General features: G+C 40.1%; 2 protein-coding genes across 3 annotated transcripts; one reads left to right on the top strand and one right to left on the bottom strand.

The window, feature by feature from the left end:
• The first annotated feature begins 8 nt into the window (after window positions 1–8).
• Window positions 9–10,609, top strand: xrcc5 (X-ray repair complementing defective repair in Chinese hamster cells 5). Its single transcript, XM_034693452.1, has 21 exons — window positions 9–298; window positions 1,315–1,428; window positions 1,524–1,707; window positions 2,219–2,267; window positions 2,451–2,573; window positions 3,917–4,105; window positions 4,212–4,326; window positions 4,559–4,697; window positions 4,788–4,900; window positions 5,918–5,980; window positions 6,065–6,202; window positions 6,285–6,375; window positions 7,824–7,951; window positions 8,174–8,370; window positions 8,599–8,689; window positions 8,830–8,899; window positions 9,048–9,157; window positions 9,435–9,531; window positions 9,727–9,794; window positions 9,903–9,977; window positions 10,134–10,609. Exons 1-21 carry the CDS (start codon window positions 284–286, stop codon window positions 10,146–10,148), a joined length of 2,184 nt encoding a protein of 727 aa, XP_034549343.1. The 5' UTR covers window positions 9–283; the 3' UTR covers window positions 10,149–10,609.
• Window positions 10,461–24,583, bottom strand: LOC117819920 (collagen alpha-2(VI) chain-like). Of its 2 annotated transcripts, XM_034693451.1 has the most exons (30): window positions 24,491–24,583; window positions 24,227–24,345; window positions 23,897–23,931; window positions 22,596–22,749; window positions 21,734–22,344; window positions 21,609–21,629; window positions 21,398–21,463; window positions 21,237–21,290; window positions 21,103–21,147; window positions 20,968–20,994; window positions 20,849–20,875; window positions 20,705–20,749; window positions 20,555–20,608; window positions 19,219–19,281; window positions 18,468–18,530; window positions 18,317–18,370; window positions 18,186–18,221; window positions 18,031–18,093; window positions 16,593–16,655; window positions 16,250–16,312; window positions 16,045–16,107; window positions 15,915–15,965; window positions 15,730–15,828; window positions 13,927–13,989; window positions 13,730–13,765; window positions 13,589–13,634; window positions 13,351–13,503; window positions 11,539–11,994; window positions 11,415–11,453; window positions 10,461–11,324 (listed from the first exon to the last, which is right to left on the bottom strand). In XM_034693451.1, exons 4-30 carry the CDS (start codon window positions 22,741–22,743, stop codon window positions 10,723–10,725), a joined length of 3,111 nt encoding a protein of 1,036 aa, XP_034549342.1. In that variant the 5' UTR covers window positions 22,744–22,749; window positions 23,897–23,931; window positions 24,227–24,345; window positions 24,491–24,583; the 3' UTR covers window positions 10,461–10,722. The 2 variants fall into 2 exon arrangements, with proteins under 2 accessions (XP_034549342.1, XP_034549341.1); XM_034693450.1 differs by lacking the exon at window positions 23,897–23,931 and having other exon boundaries at window positions 24,227–24,531.

Raw genomic sequence — 24,583 nt, 5'->3', positions numbered from 1 at the left:
TACATCTCATATTTCATCCTTCGCTTTGCACAGACCCCTCTGAAGCTTCAGAGACCCACAACATAACTAATAGCAGCTTGACAGAGGGTGAGTATAGTTCATTAAACCGGTATATCGGGATTTATGGCAAACAACCAACCGAATCGACCCGACGAAGTTCGCGAAGATTAACCGCTGAAGTGATGTTACCGGAAGCCGGAACTTTTGTGAAGTTTCTTCCGCTTTCAGTTTCTCTCCGGAGCCATAACAGAGAGGCACACAGTCTTGAGAAGAGGGAAAAGATATGGCAGGTTCTAAAGTAAGTAACTTTCTTCTGCATCGTTAAAATGAATGAATTCCCCGTTATAACAGGCTGGTGTTTATGTTGAGAGTGTGGTCTGATAGTTACAAACAAACAGAGTGTGTCTTTAACTGAGGAACAAACGTTAGACGGTAACGACCGAGCAGTGACATGTTTGGACATGTTCAGCCCACTGTCTAAGGGTCAGCCTGGAGCTTGAACCAGCTCTCTGTTGTCATGTATGCACGCTTTGTGATGGTATCCACAGCGCAAATTATTTTTGCCCTTGTGTTTAATATTATGTATTTTGCGTAGGGTTGCAAAAGGGTGGAAAATTTCCGGTAAATTTCCGGAAAGTTTCCGGTCCATTTCCATGGGAAGATTAGCTGAGTAATTTTGGAAATATTCCAAATGGGAAATTATGTGAATTGATTGGAATTAACTGAGAATTGGGGGTAATTTAATGGAAAGGTATCATATCCAAGCATACATATTTGTTTTGTTATAAGCAGACATCCATCCAAAATAATGCAATTAAAACAAATTTATTACTCCTCCCCCCGACCCAACCTAGTCAAATATGAACAAAAACGCAATCCCAACAAAGTCCCATTCAAAATGTTAAATGGAAAGAGCCCCTCTCCCTCCAAAAAAACCTCCCATTCAACATGCAAAATAAAAAGTGCATTTAGGGGGCGTGGTCTCAATTCCCCTGCAATAAGCAGTGTGGTATGTGCATGTGATTGAGGAATAGCATAGATATTCAACTGTACTTGCATGAAATCTGGTCGTTTTAGTCAGCATTATGCTAAAATATATATTCCCCAACTATATTTAAGTTCCCTATTAAGAGCCAACCTAAAATTTTGTAAATTCCTGGTTTATTCACATTTATTCCCATGGAAAGTTCCAAATTTGAAAATTCCCGGAATTTTGCAACCCTATTCTTGTGTGTCTGAGCTCATGTTCCTCATATTATGATCAGAACATGTAGCATTGATTGCATACCTGAGATGTATACATATTTCTTATAGTCAGCTTTGGTGCTATGCATGGATGTTGGATTCTCCATGTCCAACAATGCACCGGGTGAAGAGCCTCCCTTTGAGCTTGCCAAAAAAGTCATCCAGAAGTTTGTCCAGCGTCAGGTAAACTTGTGTTTTACACTTTCCAGAACTAAAAACAACATCAAGATCTACTTTGTGGATATTTGTCTGTCTCAAACTGAATTGCTTTTTGACAGGTGTTTGCAGAGACAAAAGATGAGCTGGCTTTAGTTCTGTTTGGCACAGACGCCACAAATAACTCTCTGGCCCAGGATGACCAGTACCAGAACATCAGCGTTCATCGTCACCTCATGATGCCGGATTTTGAGCTTCTGGAAGAAATAGAGAATCAGGTCCATCCAGAGGATTCACACGCTGACTGTATCCTTTTGCTCTGTGTCTATTTATCAGGTTATCAGTAGCTTTGCATCATGTTTGTACACATTAAGGCAGACATATCACTATATCATAATCACTATTGTTATGGGAATAAGACCTATCAGAATCTGGTATTTAACACAGCTGGGTAATAAAGGCAGATTACTCATGGCTCATATACATTGCTCATCATCTGGGGAATACTGTCTAAAAGTATTAAATCCTTAAAGACCATATTTGACCCTTTTTCCTGTTTTTATAATTAATCTGTTTTTCGCTTACCCTACGTTTTAAAGAGTATTTTCTTTAATATAAAAAGGTCCTTGTAGGTATGATAGGTATTCAATGTATTTTATATGTAAAAAAAACCCAGTGGATATGCCCCAGAGAGTTGTGAGATCAAAACCAGCTCTTACACTTTAATTCATGTGTCTGTTCTTGTTAGTTTACAGACACATACTAACTACAGAGTGATGCATGTGAATCTGTTACCACCTTAACTCCTGTTCAACAGGGCTGGATGCTCTCGTTGTCTGCATGGATCTCCTACAGAGAGAAAAGAAGTAAAAAGCAGCCTGTGTTTACAACATAGCACTATTATCACAGAAAAAAATCACACTTATGTTCATGCATTTGATGTTTATTTTGCAATTGATTTAGCATTTTCTTCTGTTTTTTTGTTGTTGATATTGCTATGTAATATAGGCTTCGTAATGATGTGTCACTTTTTAAAAATTGTATTTTAGGGACAAGAAGTTTGATCGCCTCGTCATTGCCCTCATGACCGACCTCAACACCCAGGCAAGCTCTGAGCAACTGGACGTTATCATTGAGAAGCTGAAACAAGAGGACATCACTCTGCAGTTTTTGTAAGGCTCAGATGTATACAGAAAAATGTAATTTCTAAGCAGATATAACCTGTTAATATTGTAAAGGCTGTGACATGTCTAGATATATTATTTCTAGAGTCCAAAATCCAACTACTTTATTTCTCCTAGAGAGCCAATTCAGTTTGCAGCCTTCCCATAAAACAACAAACAAACTGTTTTATTTATATAGATGACTATCAATCTCACATCTGCCAGTGGATACTAAAAATGTTTCTGGAATTTGGAGATAAAACATCCTTGACTGCTAATGAACAGCACTGAAATCAGGCTTATTGTGGAGATAAACCTTATATATTTGCTAATGATTGGTATTTAGATGGAAATCAATCTATTCATTGGTTGAAAAGTGCTTTTGTAAAAAACACTTTCAAATAAAGCGTTCAAGCACATATTCACTCTTAAACCCATCTTTGTTGATCAAACAGCTACTCTACTCAATTTAACAAAATTAGTCTGTTTTCTTGTAAAGTCCATTGACATTTAAAAAAAATAATATATATATGTATTGCTTTTATAAACATAGAAAATACAGACTTAAAAAAAACAGCACAACTGAAAGGAAAATAAAAACAAAAACAAAAAAAGAGCACATCTATTGCAATGGCAGCCTTGATCACATTAAACCTTATCTTAAGCAGTTATTATTAGGGAAAAAACAAAAAAGACGTGATAAAACAAAGGCCCATACTCGCAGCAGGATGGTGCAGTTAAGACTCAGAATACTAATCTTTGCCACAAAGGAAATTTAGCAAAGGGTCCCAAATCTTATTGAACACACTTTCCCTGTCTTCGTTGTGGAATCTCCCAGCCACAGATCAAAGGTGGGCACAGTCCATCTTCCACACTCTTAGTATTCTTTTTTTGGTAACCACCATTCCAAACAAACCAGCTTCCTTTTCATACTTATCAGCAAAAGATATGGAGCTTGCAGCTCCAAGGATGGCCACCAGTGGGTCAGTTTTCCAACATTTTCCAAAAGCCTTAGACAGACAACTAAAGATGTTTTTCCAATACATTGATAGTTTACTACATGACCAGAATGAGTGTGTTAAAAAACCTATAGAGGATTGGCATCTATCAAAGAGAGGAGAAACGCCAGGGAAAAACTGTGCAGTTTTTCCTTAGAGTAATAAAGTCTGTGAAGTGTTTTAAACTGTATAAGATTGTGTTGAACATTAACTGAACAGTCATGTATATTCTTTAAACATTCGTCCCAGGTCTCATCTTTTATCTCTACATTTAAGTCTTCAGCCCATGCCTGCATTGACCATACTTTTAAGGATTATACTCAACCCAATGCCTAATTTTTTTTATTTTTTTAGTTTGCCATTCCCCGCAGAAGAAGATGAAGAAGATGAAGAGGGTGGAGGAGGAACAGACAGACGCGGCTCTGGTCATCCGGGTACAGGAAAAGGACTGACCAGTGAACAGAAGGATGGTCTAGACATGGTGAAACACATCATGCTTACCCTGGATGAAGAGGATGGCCTGGATGAAATTTACACATTCAGGTTTGCGGGGCTCTTCTCTTTTGATAACAAATTTTTTTATCCCTGAATTCTCATCCTGTATAATGTCATGTGCCTGAGCGGTCTTTGTGCTGTATTTGCACTGCAGGAATGCGATTGAACAGCTGTGTATGTTCAAGCGTATAGAGAGGAGACCCACCGCCTGGCCCTGTCAGCTGACTATCGGCACCTCTGTGTCCATCCGTATTGTTGGATACAAAGCAGTAAGTTCAGTGACGTGCACTGGATGAACAGATATGCATCATTTAATGAAGATGATAAAGTAAGGGTACATTTTATATCCTCCCCATCATTATCTTCTAACCTTGTTATATTACACAGAAGAGTGGTCCTTTTTTAGGAGTTATGCATGATTCACCAAAAGAACTCCCTCAAATAGGTTTCACTTTACTCTTACATCAGTTGCCAGGGAAGCTAAAGGCTTCTTTCTTCCAGGTGACAGAAGAGAAACTGAAGAAAATGTGGGTAACAGTTGACGCACAGAGTAACAAGAAAGATGACGTGAAGAGAGAAACTGTATACTGCCTGGATGATGACAATGAGACTGAGGTGCAGGCGGAAGATACCATACAAGGTGAGGGAGTAGGTGTTTTGAAATCACACTGCCTGATAATGCTGGTACCAAATAACAGCAGAAAAGAAAGCTGACTCTTTTTCTGCACAGGTTTTCGTTATGGAAGTGATATCGTTCCCTTCTCAAAAGTTGATCAAGACCAGATGAAATACAAGCATGATGGAAAGTGCTTCGCTGTTTTAGGCTTCACCAAACAGAGCCTGGTATTATTTTTATTTTATTTTCAATTTTCTTTTTATTTAAGTTAAAGATAGATTTATACAGCACATTCTCAAATGAGCACTTTTTTTTAACAAGAAAAGGACAAGGAGGACAAATAAAAATACAACAAACAAAGAAAACATAACAGTCCATGTGTAGCAGTGAACTAAGGGAGTTACAGTACAGCTGTAGATCTTTACCTGAAATCCGTTCTATGGGGGTTAATGAACTCAATCCATCCTTTCCAACATTTATCAAAAACATAACTTTTGAGCTTGAGAGTAAACGTTACTTTTTCCATTACAAAAATGCCATGCACCCCATTAAACCAGTCTACTAATGCAGGCGAGTCCTGAATTAACCACTTAACTCGTTATGACTTTTTTGCTGGCCACCAGCATTACTCTAAACATGTACACTCTGGAAAAGCCGAGAAGTTGAGGTGGCATTTTACCTAGATACAATACTTGAAAACATAGATCTATCTTGATTTTTAAAACTTGTTCCATGCTATCTCTGATTGACTTCCAGTAATTTTCAATCTCTGAGCAATCCCAAAACACATGATAGTGGTTTGCTCTCAGTGTCCCACACCCTCTCCAACATGCTGTCTGCCCCTCTGAATGTTTTTGTACAGGTGTTATAAAGAACCTAACCAAGTTCTTCCAATTGTACTCTCCCCATGACTTTCATTGCTTGGCATTTAAGTCATCCCACTCCTCCATCGAGATTGCAAAGTTACCCTCACATTCCCATTTCTCCTTTATGTAGGATGTACTCACTCCTCTTTACTCCTGAAGGCCTTTGTACAGCTTAGAGATAGTTTTGAAACTTGGATGGGATTTGTAAGCTGAAATGAAAATTCTTATTATACTAGACCCAGACCTAGAGTTTTCCAAACTTTCTTTGGTGGGTATTGTTATTTTTATTTAATACATGGCATCTAAAAATTGTTTCAGTAAGCTAAAACTAAAATAATGAAATCTTTGCAGTGATTATATTCTACCCTTTCTCTGCAGATACAACGCCATCTCTTCATGGGGAATCAAGTCATCAAGATGTTTTCTGGCAAGGATGACGAGGTGATAATAAAAATAACTGATGAATCTCTGCAGACCACAGACTGATACTGACTAGTCTTTGTTTCCACTGTTTTGTCTGAGCAGCATGCAGCAGTTGCCTTGTCAGCTCTAATCCGAGCGCTCGACGAGCTTGAAATGGTTGCCATTGTACGTTACGCCTATAATAGGATCAGCAACCCTCAAGTAGGAGTGGCGTTTCCTTGCATCAAGCAGGACTCTGAGGTGAGATCACAGGGAATAACATTTAAGTATATTCACTAAAGAAAAAGCAAAGAGCTAACAGTGTGTCTTTTAACTTCAACAGTGTTTGATGTACATCCAGCTGCCCTTCATGGAAGACCTCAGACAGTTTACATTTCCATCTCTTGAGAACAACAAAAAGTTCACTCCATCAGGTACTGCTTCTGGCTGTTTCAAAGTCGATATTTATGTTCTTAGAAGTAAAACTGACAGCAGATTGGTAAACTGTTATGTTTACACCTGCAGGTCTAAAATCAGATAATGCCTGATTTTAGACCTGCAGGTGTAAACATAACAGTTTGCTTTCTTTAAGGAAAAAGGAAAAAGCTTCAGTAGTTTAATTTTTTTAATAGGCTCCTTGCATGTACTAAGCACACACATGACTGTGGCACACAGTTATGCTTCTTGTTCTACAGCTTTTGAGTGGGGTTGTCTAAAATTCTGATACTTTTGGACGTGTTGTGAAATGATACACTGTCAGACTTCACGACGTTTGAGGGTATTGAAACTACTGAAGCAACAGAACAACTATAGATTTACTGTCATGTTTTTAACCAGAAGCTGCCAAGAGCAAAAGAGAGAGTGCAAGTGAATAGTAAGTGGAGAAGCAGAGAAATAAGATGTTATTTAGATTTTTTCTCTCAGTGGTTAAACTGTAAGGAACTGATAAACACATCCACACCTCCACACAAACGTGCAAGAACAAGCTGGATCCTGTTTAACTGCTGCGCGCTGTGTGTCCCTCTGCTCTGCTCTCCATCACACCCTGCAGCAGCCGCAAAACCGTTAACTGTCCTCATTCACTGGCCGGCAAATACCTACAGTTTTTAAATTCTTTTGGCTTAAAGCTGCTGTTGGTAGTCCTGGAATAAACATCAGTTCAGGGAGAGATTTCGAATGTCAACACTACCCCTTCACACCAGATTTCCCCTCTCACTACACCCCCCCACCCACCCACAGCACAAAATAAGTACTGTTGTTTTACCTTAATCCTACCAACTGCAGCTTTCACCTAAAGATTTAAAGTTATATTTGGGTCGGATGTAGACTGAGCACAGAGAACACCTGATAGCTGTTTTCTTTCTTCCTGACCAACAGACTATTGGCTGTGGGATCCACACCTCTGTACAATGACTGACACACAGATATGTCCCAAACACATCATGATGAGAGAGTCATACATTCATCACAAAGGCAGAAAAAGACCCCAGCACACTTAAACTGGATCCTATGTGATGACTGAAAGAGAATATTTAAATGTGTTGACATTAATGATGGAAAATCCATTGTATTCAGCTTTTCGTTGTTATCACAGTGTGCCAAATGTTGACTTGTGTTTAGTCACTTTTGTCTCTCAGCGCTGTGTGCACAGTGAAAATTTAAAAAAAGAAAATGACTCAGTCTTTGGTACGGAGGAGTTCAGTTTTGTGTCCCTGGTATTGAGACAGGTAGCAATATTGTTTACTTCTACTAGTATGGAGGTTAAAAACTCCTCCGCCGTGCTGCAGAATGGATCAAATTGGAAGTGCTTTTAGTTAGTGTACAATAGGAATGATGGAGGCATAGACTTTAACAGCCTTTATGTCCTGTGTGATTCACCTAGATACCCAGCTGTCGTCTGTGGACTCCCTCATTGACTCCATGATGCTGGTAGAAGAGGAAGAAGGAGAAAAAAATGACTTGTTCAAGGTCCATCAGATTCCCAACCCTGCCTTCCAGAGGCACTTCCAGGTACTGCAGCTGGCCTTGTATTTCAAAGTTAAAGCACTCTTTTACTTATTTATCCTGAGTTGAGATGGCTGGCAAAGTTTTGAAGACGATGTGGGTTTAATTTTCAGCTGAGTTACAAAAAAAAAAGGAGTTCTCCTCTGTCTGGTCGGAGTGTCTCCAGCTGGAGCATGTTAGTAATTCACTCTCTCCTTTCACCTCCGCTCACCAAAACTCTTCTTTCAGTGTCTACATCATCGGGCCGTGAACCCCAGTACCCCTCTCCCCCCCATGGAGCCGTGGCTGAAGGCTGCTCTCGAGCGCCCTGATGTCATCAATGAACGTTGCCAGGATCCTCTGGAGGAGGTGAAGAAGAAGTTTCCTCTCACAGAGGTGGAGAAGAAAAAGAAGCTGAAGACGAGTGCTCAGATATTTGGCAAAGAGTGAGTTTGAGTAAAGTGGGACAGGGATGTTGGTCACGTAGGGATAACTTTGTGTTCTCTAAGAGTGTATGAAAGCATGGGAATGATAATATTTATACTTGTGCTAATTTGACTCATTTTAGAGTATTATGTGTCTGTATGTTGGTGTGAGAGGTTTCATAGACTCTAAAAGACAGACGTTTTAAGAATGATTTATAGTACTTCAACGTCCTCCGTTGTTATTTACAGTTCAGAGGAGCCAGATGCCAAGAAGGCCAAAGGAGATGAAGAAGAGGAGGAGTATAACCTGGCTGACATTGCCGAAGGCTCCGTTACTTCGGTGAGAACCAAAGGAAGCTGGATGGCCTCTTAGATGAAAATCCTGAATTCTATAATGAATATTCCACCACTTGTTTGAACAGGCTTACCTCAAAATATCCATCTCCCTTCATTCCTCACTATTTTTAAACTCTTAACCAGGTGGGAAGCGTGGATCCAGCCCGAGATTTCCGCACTCTGATCAAGCGGAAGACTCTTCCGTTTGGAGAGGGTGAGGTCCAGTTTTTATCTCTCTGACGAGCTGGTCTGATAAACATTTTTTGTTCTGGTGGTATTATAAACCCTCATGACTCATGTTCAGCCCTTGTAATTGTGTTTTTCTCTTTGTTTGGTTACGGTGACCCCCTTGTCCTTCCCAGCCTGTCAGCAACTGACTCACAGGATCGAGCAGTTGCTAAGCAACAAGAACACACACTACTACATGAAAAGCATCACCTGCATTCAGGCTTTTAGGGAACAGTCAGTTAAGGTAAACAAACAGTCACTATCTTCAATTTTGTGAGTGCATGATGATGCGAAGGACAGCTGTTCTAGGCATCTCTTTGAAACAATTTTGAGATATCAGAAAGCAAAGTTTCTGCTCTGCCGTGGAGATTATGAGTCAACGTGAGATTACAAAGAGTCTGTTTCATTTCTGGCAACTTGAAAGGAGGCCAGGTCTTATGTGTGTGTTTATGTCTCTCTATGTATATGTGGAGCTGTTCAGAGACTCCTAAATGGATTTTGAATGTTTTTCTATCTTTCAGCTGGAGAATGCGGATCTGTACAATAGCTACCTCCAATCCCTGAAAAGAAGCATCCCGAACAGAGGGCTGGGGGTCTTCTGGGACCTGCTTGTTCAAGGTGCGATAAGCTTCTTTACCGCAGGGCTGCAGGATTCCTCGTAAATCACTCCTCCCTTGAGAGGAGACGAAGTAACTCGAGTCCAAAATATGTAAACACTACCAAAAAAGGAAGCTGATTTGCGCCTGCATCAGAATCCTCTTCAAGTAGCTCTGTGTTTGCAATCTCATAACACTCTTGCTATTTGATTGACAGATGCCATAACTCTGATCAGCAAGGACGAAGTTGAAGGAAGCACAGTTTCCAAAAGTGAAGCTAATCAGGTGATTTGATCAGAACTCCTCTTAAAGCTGTTGGAGAAAGACTGAATGTTTTTGATAGTTAGGCTGTGATGAGACAGATCTCCAGACTTAAGACTATTCTGTCCTCAGTTTCTGGTTCCTGAGGAGAAGAAAGAGGAAGCAGCTGCACCACCAACTGAAGATACAGGAGACCTTGATGACTTGGTAAGATACCTTCAAATATTGTACTAACGTCTCCCAAACTCACGCTGAAGCCGTTTCCTACAGGATTGCTTCAGTATTTATGCTTAATGATGTGCCTGGGCCCAGAGTCCTACAAACTCCCCAGACTTATGTTTCCTTTATTCTCTTCCTTTGCAGCTGGACATGATGTAAGAAGGGAGGCAATGGGAGAGTTTGCTGTGGACACACAGAAATGAGAAGAATGCAATCTTTCAGTCCAGCAAGTCCAGACCAGATCAGCTTCATTGTTCTACCTCCCACGCAGAGACCCCTGATATTTTGTAACTACATCTAACTGCACAGCACAGAGCTAACATCAGTACAACTGTTGCAAGTACTGTAAGTCCAGGGCTTAAGGTGGTGTTTGTTTTAAGTGTCAAATTTCTGTCATTTTTATAAATCTCTCGTTTCAGTTGTAGATTAACGTGCATTGTTAACCTTTTTTGACTCCACAAAATACAGATGTTCTGTGTCTTAACAGATTTATTCATCAAAATCAGTAAAGCTCAATAGTTGTTTACAAACGCTCAACTGAAAGGATGTTTTTTGTATAAAAGATTCAAGCTGAATACAGTTTTCCTGACTAGTGCATTAAAGTGGATGCTGTGATTTGATTAGCAAATTGTACAGTATGTAGAAGCAACATAATTAACCACTATCTCATACACAAAATTCCTGACTAGCGGTATTAGCACCGATATGATGTCAGCGTCTATGCTGTTGTTCTTCAGCATACCCACTGGATGAAACGGTCAAACAAACTGGACCGGGTCAGACCTGAAAAGTCTTTGCCTTTAAAGATGGCATCCTGGTCATCCATCGCCAGTTTTGTCAGAACTTTTTGGTCAACATCATTTCCTGTGGCTATCACCATGGAGACGACTTGTGCTCCACGCATCGCGCTTACGGCCTCCTCCAGGTACCTGTTGTCAGTGATGCCGTCTGTGAGGAAAACGAAGGAAATCTCTGCGTGCCGTCTCGTCTGGCGGGCGGTCCCTTTACCCAGGATGTTATCAATGGCGTGTAAGATAGCAGGCCCCACACTGGAGGAGGAATCGAAATAAGGCAGGCGGGCTATGCCGCCCGCGATGATCGCAGGGTCATGTGTGAGAGGGAAGGCAATGCGGTATTCGTTCTCTTTGCCGAACTGTAATAGTGCCAAGCGGGCTCCCTTACGGTCAGTCTTGGTTTGGGCCATAACGAGCTTGTCTGCCACCTCTGCAACAAATGCACGGACGTACCGGAAGTTCTCCAACCCAAGGCGCTCTGAACCATCAAGTAGGATGACCAAATCCACCGCCCGCTGAACACAGGGAGCTACGTCAGGTTCTATAGAAACAGAAACAGAAAAAAATCACTCCTTGTACTGGACGCCGTTATCACAATGAAGAAATAATCAAGCCGTAAATAAGTCCATACCACTTTGACAGGGTAGATCAGGGCACACAATCTCCGGCTCTAAGAAGAAGATCAAAACAGAAGTTTGTTTTAATATCAGAGGACCAGTACTGTCATTGATGTGTGCCTGCAGGTGCTGACTCACCAGGACACAGCACTGTCTCCATCTTCTCTATGAACTTTTCTGCCACCAACTCAGCGTAACTGCCCATATTATCAACTCGTTCCTTCTTGTTACAAGCTATCGACCCTAAGATCTCATCATCCTGCTTTATTTTAAACATATCCCCAACCCCGATGGCGTTCACTACCACTTGGTTGTCATTGCAAAGGTATTTGAGCAGATCATCGTCGTCTCGAGGGTCAAATCGTCCATCCGTGATCACCACTACAGATACTCTGGCTTGGGCTCTCTTGCTGTCCCTGATGAGGTGATCATAGGCAAACTTCAGAGCAGAAGGCGTGAAGGTGCCTCCAGCAATCCACTGAAGATTCTTTACAGCCGTTTTGAAGGCAGACATGGAGTCTATGTTCGGGTCATCGAGACGAATTGCTTCAAAGGTCCCGTTGTGACTGAATTGGACAACTCCGACTCTTGTACCTAGAAGAAGGATATGCCAATCAGTGCATTTTCAACTGCATATGTTCAACACGCATTTCCAAAACTAAACGTGTATGTCCCGCTCTTAGTACTTGTGAATTTTTTACCTTTAAACAAGAGCACAAATAGTATTTTTTTTAAATGTTTAAATTAAAACAGGTTTAAAGTGTGCATTTGTTGAGGACTACACACGTGGTACCTGCACTTCATGTAAAATTACCTCAAAAATAACTCCTGTCCATGTTTTTGGTGAATGATGACTTAACCAGGGATGCACCAATCCTACTTTTTACGTCCCGATACCGATATTGATACCTGGGCTTTGGTATCTGCTGATACCAATACTAGCCGATTCGATCCTGGTATTGATTTAACAATCTCTATTCCTTAATGTGAGGATAGAATCATGTTATGGCAACTTCAGGCTTTGCTGACTTTGTAAACCAAAATAAAATGAACATTTTTAAACTGACAGTATCATTATTCACGAGATTATAAATATGTACCAGCAGTCTGGTGAGTTAATCTACATAACCAATAGATATTACAATTCAACTGTACACCTCAGCAGTGGATAAGAGGAATTGAATATTCTGTATAAAAAAAAAACTGCTTCAAATGAGAAAATAAAAAATATGTCAACATAGTGTTTCCCACAGAAGTACAGTGTACCTGTGGCAGAGAGGAGGGCTATTCAAATCATTGAATACATTATTACTCTGCCCAGCTTTGCCCTTACTGTTTCCCTTCTGTGTCTGATATTGTGACAATATTAATCAGCAGCACATTTTATAAAGACCCTGATTATGTAGGAGACGCACATGGCTGTTGTAAACACAGAAAAGCATAGAACTGAGATGAATAGATCTGCCATATGGATCCGCACTATATATCAGCCCCTTGTCACCGATATCCGATCTAGCTTTTTAAGTCTGATCTCGCCGATATCCGATACCAGGATCGGATCAGTGCATCCCTAGACTTGACCAGTGAAATAGTTCCTGCATTTCATTTGCACTTCTAGACTTTGTGTTTTGGCCTGACTCTCACGTCCTCCAAAAGTAAGTCATCACTATTTTCAGTCCGACTATTTAGTGGTAACACTTTGAGGCTTGAAAATATACAACACTTAAAAACTGCTGTCAAAGTTTTAAGGAAGAGCGCACTGCCAGCATGAGGTCCTGTCCAAATGTTTTTTGGCTGTGACTGTATGTTTAGTTTTGGATTATGTGAGTCACTCATTGGAAATAGTTAATCTTTTATGGCAGCCTCTACTTGTTGTCACTTGAAACTGTGTCTGCAAAAGAATTTTGCAAGGACATCTGTGCTCTGTTTTGTTTTTTTGCTGGACTATACCGGTAACGGATGTAGGGTCATTGGCCATAGATCCCAGTCTGTTGATGGTGTTGATAACAAAGTTCTTCTCCAAGGTGAAATTTGTCATCCCAACACTCTCTGAGCTATCGATTACAAAAACAATGTCCAGAGCTCCACAGCGCTTCTCACAGTCTGAGAGGAAAGAAAAGAACAGGATCAATATGCTGGAGGAACTAAATAATGAAGCTGTGTTTGCTCTATTGGGATATTTGCTTACCACAACAACCACACGTCTCCCTGACATACGTCATGACATCACATTCCTGTAGTGACATGTATGCAGCTTAAAGTAATACAACCAAGGACATATAAATAATGCTGTGTTCTTATAACTAGTGCTTTTTTAAAGATTACTCACAGTGAGGCCAGGATCGCCCACTGGCCCTTTGTCCCCCTATGCACACAAACACACACACATACACACACACACACACACACACACACACACACACACACACACACACACACACACACACACAGGGAGAGAAATGCAGCAAGTGCTTAAATTTGCATGCATGGTTGAGTCATTATTCAAGTGCTTTTGCTGTTGCTTACATCAGGTCCAGGGTTGCCTCTGGGTCCTCGCTCTCCTAGCTCACCTGACTGACCTGCTTCCCCCTGTGCAAAAAAAAAAAAAACATTTTCAGGAGAAATGACTCATCTCTGCATAATGCTACTCCTCGTTGGGAGTCATATCTTTCTCACTGCCTTCTGCCTCTCAGAAACTCTAACTTGAGTGCAAGAATTCTGCATTATTTCTATTACTACAACTTCTGTTCAACAAAACTATCAGCATGTTCACGCTACATATCTGACTGAGACTGTTGGCATGTAAGTGTTTACTAAATGAGATATTGTGATTACTAATATATTGATGCACTTCACAGCATTTCCAATTATTTCAATTAACCAAAGTAAAACAAAATACATCAAACATAGTATTTAAAGGGTTATTTCACCCAAATGATTTAACTGCTCCAAATGTGTAGTTGTGTATAAGTGATAAAGGGGGAGAAAAATGAACTGACTTGCAGCGATCTAGCACTCAGCTACAGCCTGTAAAGTAGATTTTTGAAATATATATTCAACACTTTTTGTTACATTTTGATTAGACATTCGTATTTGGTGGCATTGGACTTGCACAAATGCCTCAACATAAAGTCAAACTCTAAAAATACTCATGTTCCTGTATATTATATACATTTTGATAGTGAAGTAGCTGCAGTCTTGGAAAAGAGAACATGTAAGGATAGTGCAGAATAGAGAAGAAAAGCTGAACCCTCTCATTAACAAACAGGGTTTATCTAGTTTCTCTATCATGCACATTGTGATGGGTTGGGAGCTTGGAAAACCAGATTTCTGTTCCCACTATAATTTGATCCTTATACCCTTGAGTTAACAACAAAGAAAATGACTTTGAGAAAATATGCTGACAAACTACAAAAGAGGGTAAAAACAGGTCATTGTCCAGATAGTACAAACCTATGTTGGTAGTCAGATTTAGATACACTTTTTGTTATAATGGTTAAAATGATCTTTGTGACCCGATGGCAATCAATACATAATGTGTTCTTAAAAAAGAGTGAAAAAAAGCCACTATCTACAGCAGGAGTAAACCTGGGAAAACACCAACCAATCCCCGCCTTTAGGCTCCAATTTATGAAACCAATCAAATCCCGTCCTGCCGTTCTGCCCGCCTCCTGCGCGTACATTTCATGTTTGTTTGTGTTTTTAACTTTCACTATGATAATGTTTTGGTGTTATCTCACCGCTGATTGAGACATGAGTTGACGTAGTGAAAACAAAACAATGTGGTGAGGACAGGTTTTGATCAGTCACCATCATATGGTCGCGAATCAGCGGCACTCATGCATGTGAGGGGGGACGTCGTTTTAGAGGAGCTTAGAGGGGGGGGGGGGGGGGGGGGGGAGGAGTTAGACGGAGTCCTGAGGAAATGCTACATTCAAATTCATGCTAGTTTTCCGTGACTATCAACCCAAGCTTTAAATCTTATGTTATCAAGGGAATTATGCAGTGAAAATTTTTTAATTTTATAAGTTGATGTACTGTTATGAAGCTGCAATATTTTCAACCTCAAGCCTTATACAATTACTGTACACTCATACACTTTAGAGAAAGCACTTCATCATAATATTAAATAGAATCCCCAATAACATCCGTTAGCAGTAGCCTGTCCATGTCCTGATCCACAAGCTGCTTGAGGATTTTTCTTTAGAACTGTGTGTTGTTTTTTGGATTATTTTTTAGGAAAGACATCAATCACTTTAAATGGAGTTGAAGAAAAGAAAAAAACTAGGAGAATGAAATCTAACTGGAAGTTTTAACGATGAGTCTTACAGGCTGTCCTGGAGGTCCTTTATCTCCAGGTTCTCCTTTGGCACCGCATTCTCCTCTTCCTCCCCTAGGCCCTCTACTGCCTGGATTACCTCTTTCTCCCTGCAAAAAAAAAACCTCAGAGTTGCTTCAGACTTAAGATGACTTGTAAATGTATAAATCTCAAGAGTTTAAGGGAATATTTTTACACTGGGTCCTCTTCCTCCAGGATAGTTGAATCCTTGTCTTCCTACATCACCCTTAAGAAGGAATCAAATAATTAATCCTCACTGTTACGTAACTTTGCATTGTAAAAGTGATACAAATCTTTTGCCCAACCTTTGGCCCTGGGGCCCCCGTGTCTCCCCCTGGTCCAGGATCTCCAGGATCTCCCACATTGCCCTACAACCACAGAAGACACCCCCAGTTAAAAGTAAGATCATCCTCATTATTTGGCGTAAACATTTTCTGAAGAATCCGCTCAAAATACAACTGAAGCAAAGAGCACTTGGTGTTGATGGTTATGATGTTATAAAGCACACACATTTCCTCCAAGGCCCCCTGGTTCTCCTGAATGACCCCTCGGTCCAGGCAGTCCTTGGTCTCCCTAAAAGAGATTGAATGTAACATTAGTGAAATCACCTTTACTCTTGACATCATACTGAACATTTGTAATGCTAATGTAAACTCAGATCAGACATATTTGTGAAAAATGTGTGTTTGTGTAAGATGGGAGAATGTGTTCTTGTGATAACAAGGCTTGGCTCAGGCTAATTTGGTAGGACACCCAGAACATGAAGGCTAAACTTGTATTATTAGATTTCTGGCTGAGCTTTTCTGCAGAGCCACCCCTCTGCAAAAATCCCCCCACTGCAAGATCCCGTCACCTTTGTGCCTTTAAGTCCATCTTCCCCAGGCCGACCTCTGCCTCCTGGTGCTCCTCGTTGTCCCTGAAAAAACAGATGAAAGTTTCAGGGTTTGCACTTCACCCTTAATGCCCAAGAGTTCAACAAACACACACAGGAAACAATTCAGTTCTCATGAAGTGTGAGAAGCCTAACCCTAACCCTTTAGATTCCAGTGAAGAAATGTCCCATAGCAACACAGGGGCTAATGATACTGGGCCAGGAAGTGGTAACAGTCTTTCTTTGTAAGAATGAAACCTCAGAGAGAGCTTTGAATCCTGTGGACTTTTCCAGGGAATCCAGTTAGATTTTTCAGATAACACATGCCAAAAATATTTTTTATTCTTGAGAAACTCATGTTCCTCAGAACAGCCTCTGATGAAACTCAGTAATTTTTTATTTTCTTGAACTTTGACAGTGTCCTTTTTTTTTAGTTATATTTTTTGGCCTTTTTGCCTTTATTTGATAGGACAACTGAAGAGAGACAGGAAATGTGGGGAGCAGAGAGCTGGGGAAGACATGCAGGACATGGTCCTGGAACAGAACCGCCGACCCTGCAATGAGGACCGCAGCCCCTGTACGTGGGGCGCTTAGACCTCTAGGCCACCAGCGCCCCTTGACAGTGTTCTTTGATGGGCAAATTGCTCTCAATGCAACAAACTTAAAGTACAGCCCCATGGTTGTTTTCCACTGCCATACAGTCTCTCTCTCTCTCTCTCTCGCTCTCGCTCGCTCTGTCTCTCTCTCTCTCTCTCTCTCTCTCTCTCTCTCTCTCTCCTTACTCATATCTTAGACTAAAAACTTCAAATTCTAAAAACTCTAGAGCAGATCTAAAAATATCACCACTGGTCACCCTAGATTTGTGCTGCCAATTAGTCGTCTGTGAAATGTGTGTACAGCGTTCGGCGTATTACAAATGCTGACACAACCTAACTTTCGAAAGACCAAACAACAGGCAAAGAGGTGGAGTTGATACAGGCCTTTAGCCTCCTGGCTAACAGATACAATTGGCCTGACAGTCATGTCAGCCATGCTCCTAACTGTGCAAAACTTGTAACCTAATATCTTCAAACCTGATGGTGTAGGAGAAAAGTCACCCCCATACAGTGTGTGCAGGTAGAGGAATAGACTATTCAGACCACATAGTTCTTTGTGTAGTGTGTATGTGGCTTCCAGTGCTTCTTAAACCAGCCTAAAGTGGACACTCGAGGAACTGCAGGTTTTAGCACCTCAGCAATGGCTTCATATTACATTACCGGCAGTTGCCGCTTGCCAAAAATTTTTTTTTTGAGGTCATCATCTCCAAAATCTTGACCATAGATCCCCAAATTTCTTACTTTGGTATAAAAACGAATCCAGTAAATTAGAGAGCACTTCAATCACAGACAGTAATGCAACTTTCTCTGAACACTGGACTTACCTTCTCTCCTTGTAGCCCATCTGGACCTTGTCCTCCCTTCCTTCCAGGGTCTCCTCTCCTCCCCTGTTAATGTTCAATTTACAGTGATTTAGAATAATGACTGCATACTCAGTTACTTTTGTATTTTTATGTTGAACAAAGCTTGTTTGACATACCCGTTCGCCTTTTCGCCCAGGAACACCAGGACTCCCCTGTGAAAATGGTTGAATTTCAGCGTCAGCTTAGTAACATGAACCTATAGTAGTTTATTATCAGTGTTTTATGATTAAAAAAATTTGCTTAGTACGGGATTTCCTTTTGCTCCTAGTGGCCCTGGACTTCCAGGATTTCCTCTTTCACCCTAAAGAAACAAAAATTCAGTTCTTTGATTTTCTTTTTTTAGTAAGGACAATCTTCAGTTTCTGATTTTTTTTCTATTGTTTACATCAAAGGTTTACCTTTGGTCCTATCTCACCCGGAGCACCAGGGGGACCGGACTTTCCAGGGGGGCTTGGGTCACCCTAAAAAAACAAACAAACAAACATGACTGATGACATTACTAGTGAACAATTTAAACACCTTAAAGTCATGTCTTTCTTAATGTATCTAATCATCTCCTACACCTGTTGGAGACACAAGAAGGAACTAAAACTTGTGACTGACCAATGGTAACAAGTTTCATCATGACAGTACATCTTTTTTGTTTCATTTTTTTTCTAGTTATTTTTAGTGGACATAAACATTGCAATCACAGACTGACCCACAGAAAAACATGCTAACAATGAGTCATCCCTTTAGCCCAGTCATTGCTAATTGAAGTTTGCAAAGTATTTCCTCAGAGAGTTTATCCAAACTGTTTAGAGTACCCCCTTTGCTGACCCTTGCCTTGCTCGGGTAGATTGATGAAGCAAATTATCATTGCATTACTAAGTGGTTTAGCTGGGGCCTCTATATTGTTCAAGTTTGGACAAGATGAAAGCTGAAAGCTAATAGCACAGATATTTTTTCCTACTTGTTCATATGATGTTAAACACAAGTACACATTCTGACTAATCAGGTCTTTTGCCTCCACCACACCAACATTAATGGACCCCAGAGGGTAGAAAACTCTCAGTAACTTTGGTATACCTTTTACTTGTTTTTTTTTTTTTTTCACCAAGCATTGTGTCAAAAAGTAGACAAAAATCAAAGCTGTGATATATTACAGACCTTTGTTCCCTCGTCACCTCGAGGTCCAGTGTCGCCAACCTCTCCAGGGTATCCATCTAGTCCCTTTTGGAAACAAATTCAAAATGATTCAGTTCAATTTAGGACAGTTCAATCAACTTTGTTAAAGAATTGTCAAAAATAGTTTTTAAAGAAAAGACATAAAAAACAAAAGAACAGACAGACAACAACAAATCATACACAAGAGCCAAAATGTGGAAGGTAATTTGAATAAAGATTAATAAACCCTAATAGAAAAAAACAGTATAACAAAGATCAGTCTTCATAAAATAATAAAATATCTGTATGTAGAAATACAAATTCTGAATAGACTTCTTTAATCTGATCACCAAGGATATAGGCAATTTTAAATAGTGATACGTTTCACAGGGAGGTGAAATATAACAATGCCCTGATGCCAACAGTTAAGTAGTTCAGCAAACTAGCAAAATGAGATGGCCTGGACATAACAGGAACTACAGATGTTACAATGTTACAATGTCATTTAGCAGACACTTTTATCCAAAGTGATGTACATACGAGAACAAGAACAACACAAGCAAAGATCTAGACAAGCGGAAACAAGATCAGTAAGAGTAACAAAGTGCTTCAAGTCCATTTGGATGCAGGTACTGCCAAGCAGTGTAAAGGCAATGCACAAAAGTAAGTAATGATTTTTTTATTTAGTAAAATAAGGAACATCTACAATGAAGCAACCAAACCATTTAAGACCTTTCATTATCATCATCAACAATTAACTTGTCATCACCACAATAATGACCAAAGTACCAAGTGCTGGGTCACTCCAGACCTGAACACAGATTCCCAGAGTAGAGCAGGACAGTGTGAGTCAATTGTAGCTGGAAGACATGATCTGCCACTGGGGACAACAGTGGAGAACAGTCTAGCTAAGTGCATAGTGCTTCCTAAAGAGCTGGGTCTTTAGCTGCCTTTTGAAAGTAGAGAGGGACTCTGCAGATCGAATGGAGTTGGACAATTCATTCCACCATTTAGGGACAACAGAAGAGAAGAGTCGAGCTAGTGATTTTGAGGCCGTATGTGCTGGAAGCACTAGGCGCCTTTCTGAGGCTGAGCGTTGCGGGCGAGAAGCGGTGTAGAACTGGATTAGGGGTTCCAGGTAAACTGGAGTGGTTTTGGTTACTGCTTTGTAAGTGATGATTAGAGTTTTGTATCAGGTGCGAGCTGCATGACGAAAAAAAGGGTATGTCTGCTCAACATGGCCTAAATATACCATATTCAAAACTTACCTTTTGTGGATATTCTGAATGAAAAACCTAGATCACAACCTATCTTCATGTTATCAAACTATTAGACCTACCTTGTCACCTGGATCACCTTTGCAACCAGGAGCTCCAATTCGACCCATTTGGCCCTAAAGATCCCCCAAAATAAAAATATCATGTTAGTGTGCTGAATAAATCACAGTCACAATAAACTCCTACTTTTGCTTTGTCAAATGAAGACTTGCCTTTCGACCATCAGTTCCATTCCTGCCAGCTCCTCCTGCAGAACCCTGAAAGTTTGAACATTAGAAGGGGCAGAGGGTTAAGTGCAGTATACGAACAACAACCATGGTGGATAAACATTACTAAAAGCATTTCTTTTTGTTTACCTTTGCTCCAGTTCCTCCAATTTCACCCTGTTGAGGAAAAGCAGAGTCTTTAATCCCAACAGTTCTTCTACAGTTTTATAGAGGAGGAAAAAAAGAGTATTTAAAGATTCATGTCTCACCTTGTCACCGTCAAAACCGATCATACCCTGTATCAAAGCACAAAAATAATTGAAGAATGAGACACTTCATAGAGGAAAAAAAGACAACATTAATATGTAGCAAACTCAATCCTCTATCAATGGGCCTCAGCAAACCTTAGGACCGGGTTTTCCGATTGGACCTTCAATGCCAGGATCACCCTGCAATATCAGAATTTGTTTTTAGAATTTACATAATAAATGTGTTTTACAGAATTGTTGGAGTAACCATACTTTTCATTTCTCCCTACCTCGTTACCCCTGTCACCCTTTAGCCCGTTTGGACCTCTGCCTCCTTTTAGACCCTAAAAGTGGACAGAATATTTTAGTTTTAAAAGATAATCTTCCTTACAAGCTGAAATATAATTAATAATATATATTTTTCGATTGATTTTAATTTTAAAGTACTCACTTTTTGACCTTGAGGCCCACTTGGTCCAGGGCGTCCACGAGTCTGAAAGCACCTGGGCTTGTAACACTACAAGAACACAAAATGAAATGTAGGAATCCATGAAACTCAGACTTAGACATCTGATCAACTTCATTAAAGCATAAATCCAAACTCCTGTTTAAATATTAGTAAACTTAGTGACAAACAAAAAAAAATGTGTAGTTGTTCTTACTTTTAAATAGGCTTGATATTTCTGCAAAGAAAAACAATAATAGGTGAAAAGATCCTTACAGAGATACTGTATTTAAAATGGATTTTAAATATAAGAATTCAAGCAAGAAAACATTTTCAGATCACCATGGCCATTATTATACGATCGATGGATTCAACCCTTATTCTTGATCGATCCTCAACAATATCCACAGCTATGTAGTCATCCCGGTACAGTTCAACAGGAGTGCTGGCTATTTCCTTCATGCCTAATTCATCAATCATTCTAGACGCTGCCACTGAGAATGTATGGATTCCTTGTTCTTGTGCTTTGTCTGCCATCGCCTTTATCCCTCCACATGGATTTCCTGTCACATGACCGTCGGTGATGAACACAGAGAAGAGGACGTCCCTCGTCCCTGGGTTTTGCTGGGTCAACTGTTGCACCATGTTCTTGATGGCACAGTCAGTGTAGGTGCCTTTGCCCTTGTAAACAACCCTGCCGAGGTTTCTAATGAAGTTCTGTTTTGTTGTGAACTGGCTGAAGATAAACTGATCCTGGGAGAAGTTCTGACCTCCTAGGGACCATGTGAACCTGACTTGCCCCCTATACTCTTCATCATTCAACTTCTGAGCAAACAGCTTGGTGAACTCCTTAATTTTTTTCACAAGCTCCCCTGGTGGTGATTCCTGTAAGGCGATGGTCTCCGAGGTGTCGATGGTGAAAAAGACTCTGATAGGACAGTCCACGATACCAGCTGGAGGAGAAAATATACTTAGTTGTTTTTGATTGGTGTAGAGTAGGCACTTTACTGAAGCATTGTAGTTCTTAAAAAGTTTTGAAGGTACTTAGAAATAGTGTATTTTCATTCTTCTTCAACCTCATTTTTCAGAGGAAAAGACTAGTTTTGATGCATGATTACTTTTGATTCTTTTAAAAATGTAGTTTAAAATAATCTGTACAATATTTTTGGTAATATTTGTTTTAGAGCAACTCTCTGAAACTCACACAGACAATCTGTAGGTGGGATGGGAGGCTGAGTTGGTCCAGGACTGTCACCTCGTCCGGGTATGGGCCGGGGTCCACGAGGCGTCAGAGCTTGAGGAATTGCAGCTTGGAGCATGCACAGAAAGATGAACCCTGAAATCATTGCCATTGTATCCTGCATAAAACAACACAAGCAGAGGTGAGTAGGAGAGTTTTTTGGAAGGCTTAAATTTATCTTGCACACTGCTTTTAAATGCAGGAAGTAGCTGTCACAGCAGTGAGTCTTCACAGCAGGCGTCTCCATAGAGCCCAGGAATGTTTATCTGAGTTTTAAACAATGTCAGTGAATAACCAAGCTAAGAAGGGGTAGAAGATAATATTTAAAATGTAGCTGGAATATAAATTAAAGAAGTTGACAACTTGTTTAATGACAACAAAAATCCACAGAGAGAGTCTTCCAGAAATATATAATGTCAAGAGTGATAAAGCTCAAGAAAGGAAACCGAGGAGCAAGATTAGAATTCTAGTGAGGAAATCCCCTCCTGGAAAAGAAGAAAAGAAACTGTTTGGTTGGCTGATAGGATGTTATGTGAAGTAGATGAAGATAACATTTTGTTAACATCATTAAATCACTATCACCAAACTTCATCTACCTATAACCAAAAAGAAAAAAAAACGTAGCTAACAGCACAGGATCATTGTAATCAACTAAATACATTTATTTTTAACAAATACATTACTATAACCTCACTAAAAGTGGGGTTTACACGACTGAGTAGCTATAACATTAAAAATATGCTTTAATAAGGGTCTAATATTACAGCATCAACACTTTTGTTCTTCTACAAACATAATAAAACAGGTTGGCTACCTTAACATTTATCAAATATAATTCAGCTGCTCATTTTTCACACAGCTAACATTTTTATAACACAGGCGTCAACATCAGTATCCCTTCAGAAAAACACACGCTTCTAAGTCAAAAGACACCTAAAGACCCAGCTCTTTAGGAAACACAATGCACTTAGCTACTGTTCTCCACTTCTGTCCCCAGTGGTAGATCGTGTCTTCCAGCTACAGTTGACTCGCACTGTCCTGCTCTACTCTGGGAATCTGTGTTCAGCTCTGGAGTGACCCAGCACTTGGTACTTTGGTCATTATTGTGGTGATGTTAATTATTGATGAAGATAATGGAAGGTCTTAAACGGTTTGGTTGCTTCAATGCAGATGTTCCTTATTTTATTATTATAACAAAAATAAAATAATAATAATAATAATAATAATAATAATAATAATAATAATAATAATAATTCCTTACTTACTTTTTGTGCATTGCCTTTACACTGCTTGGCAGTACCTGCACCCAAATGGACATGAAGCACTTTGTTACTCTTACTGATCTTGTTTCCTCTTGTCTAGATCTTTGCTTGTGTTGTTCTTGTTCTCGTATGTGCGTCTCATTGGATAAAAGCGTCTGCTAAATGACATTCTAACATTGTAACAAGTCAACTCCAGGCAAACTGCAGACTAGGTGTCTGATCACTTTAGCAGCTTTAAAACACAGACCAAATAAAGAGCTCAAAACATCATGCAATTCTCAATTCTGTATTGCACTAAACTGTTCAAACAGTGTAAATATAAAGTGTACTCACCGCGGCGACGGGGCGCAAAAAGCCAAACCCAAGCTGCACTTTGAGGCTTTTAGGAATTTCAGCAGATAATCATCTCAATCGGGAAGGTCCCATATCAGAGGACTGGTTCCGGTCAGTTTCTTGTTGGGGAGCCGCCCATTGACGATGTTTGGAAAGATAAAGTTTACATTGGAAAGCAGAGTGGCTTTAAATACACAGAAGTGGCTACGATAATCTATGTATCTGCTCAATATGACAGAATAAATGTGAGCATCAGAGACTTACTCTCTCCAAGAGGTGCTTTACACCAGGACTTCACTGCAGATCCTTACATGGAGAGAGCTGCGTTCGCTCAGTCTGTTTATATCTTAGGAGGAT

Source organism: Notolabrus celidotus, chromosome 10, assembly GCF_009762535.1.
Source record: "Notolabrus celidotus isolate fNotCel1 chromosome 10, fNotCel1.pri, whole genome shotgun sequence".
NCBI lineage: Eukaryota > Metazoa > Chordata > Actinopteri > Labriformes > Labridae > Notolabrus > Notolabrus celidotus.
This window is presented reverse-complemented; position numbering and strand designations above follow the sequence as displayed.

Bases quoted from the DNA above. Each gene is read 5' to 3' on its own strand.
- LOC117819920 (XM_034693451.1), bottom strand. From the start codon at position 22,743: ATGGCAATGATTTCAGGGTTCATCTTTCTGTGCATGCTCCAAGCTGCA. The intron at 18,371-18,467 runs GTAAACCTTTGA...TTGTTTCTTTAG, and splicing joins CGGGTGAGATAGGACCAAAG to GGTGAAAGAGGAAATCCTGG. The intron at 11,454-11,538 runs GTGAGTCAGCAC...TCTTCTTCTTAG, and splicing joins GGAGACAGTGCTGTGTCCTG to AGCCGGAGATTGTGTGCCCT.
- xrcc5 (XM_034693452.1), top strand. The intron at 7,952-8,173 runs GTACTGCAGCTG...CTCTTCTTTCAG, and splicing joins CCTTCCAGAGGCACTTCCAG to TGTCTACATCATCGGGCCGT. The intron at 9,158-9,434 runs GTAAACAAACAG...TCTATCTTTCAG, and splicing joins TTAGGGAACAGTCAGTTAAG to CTGGAGAATGCGGATCTGTA.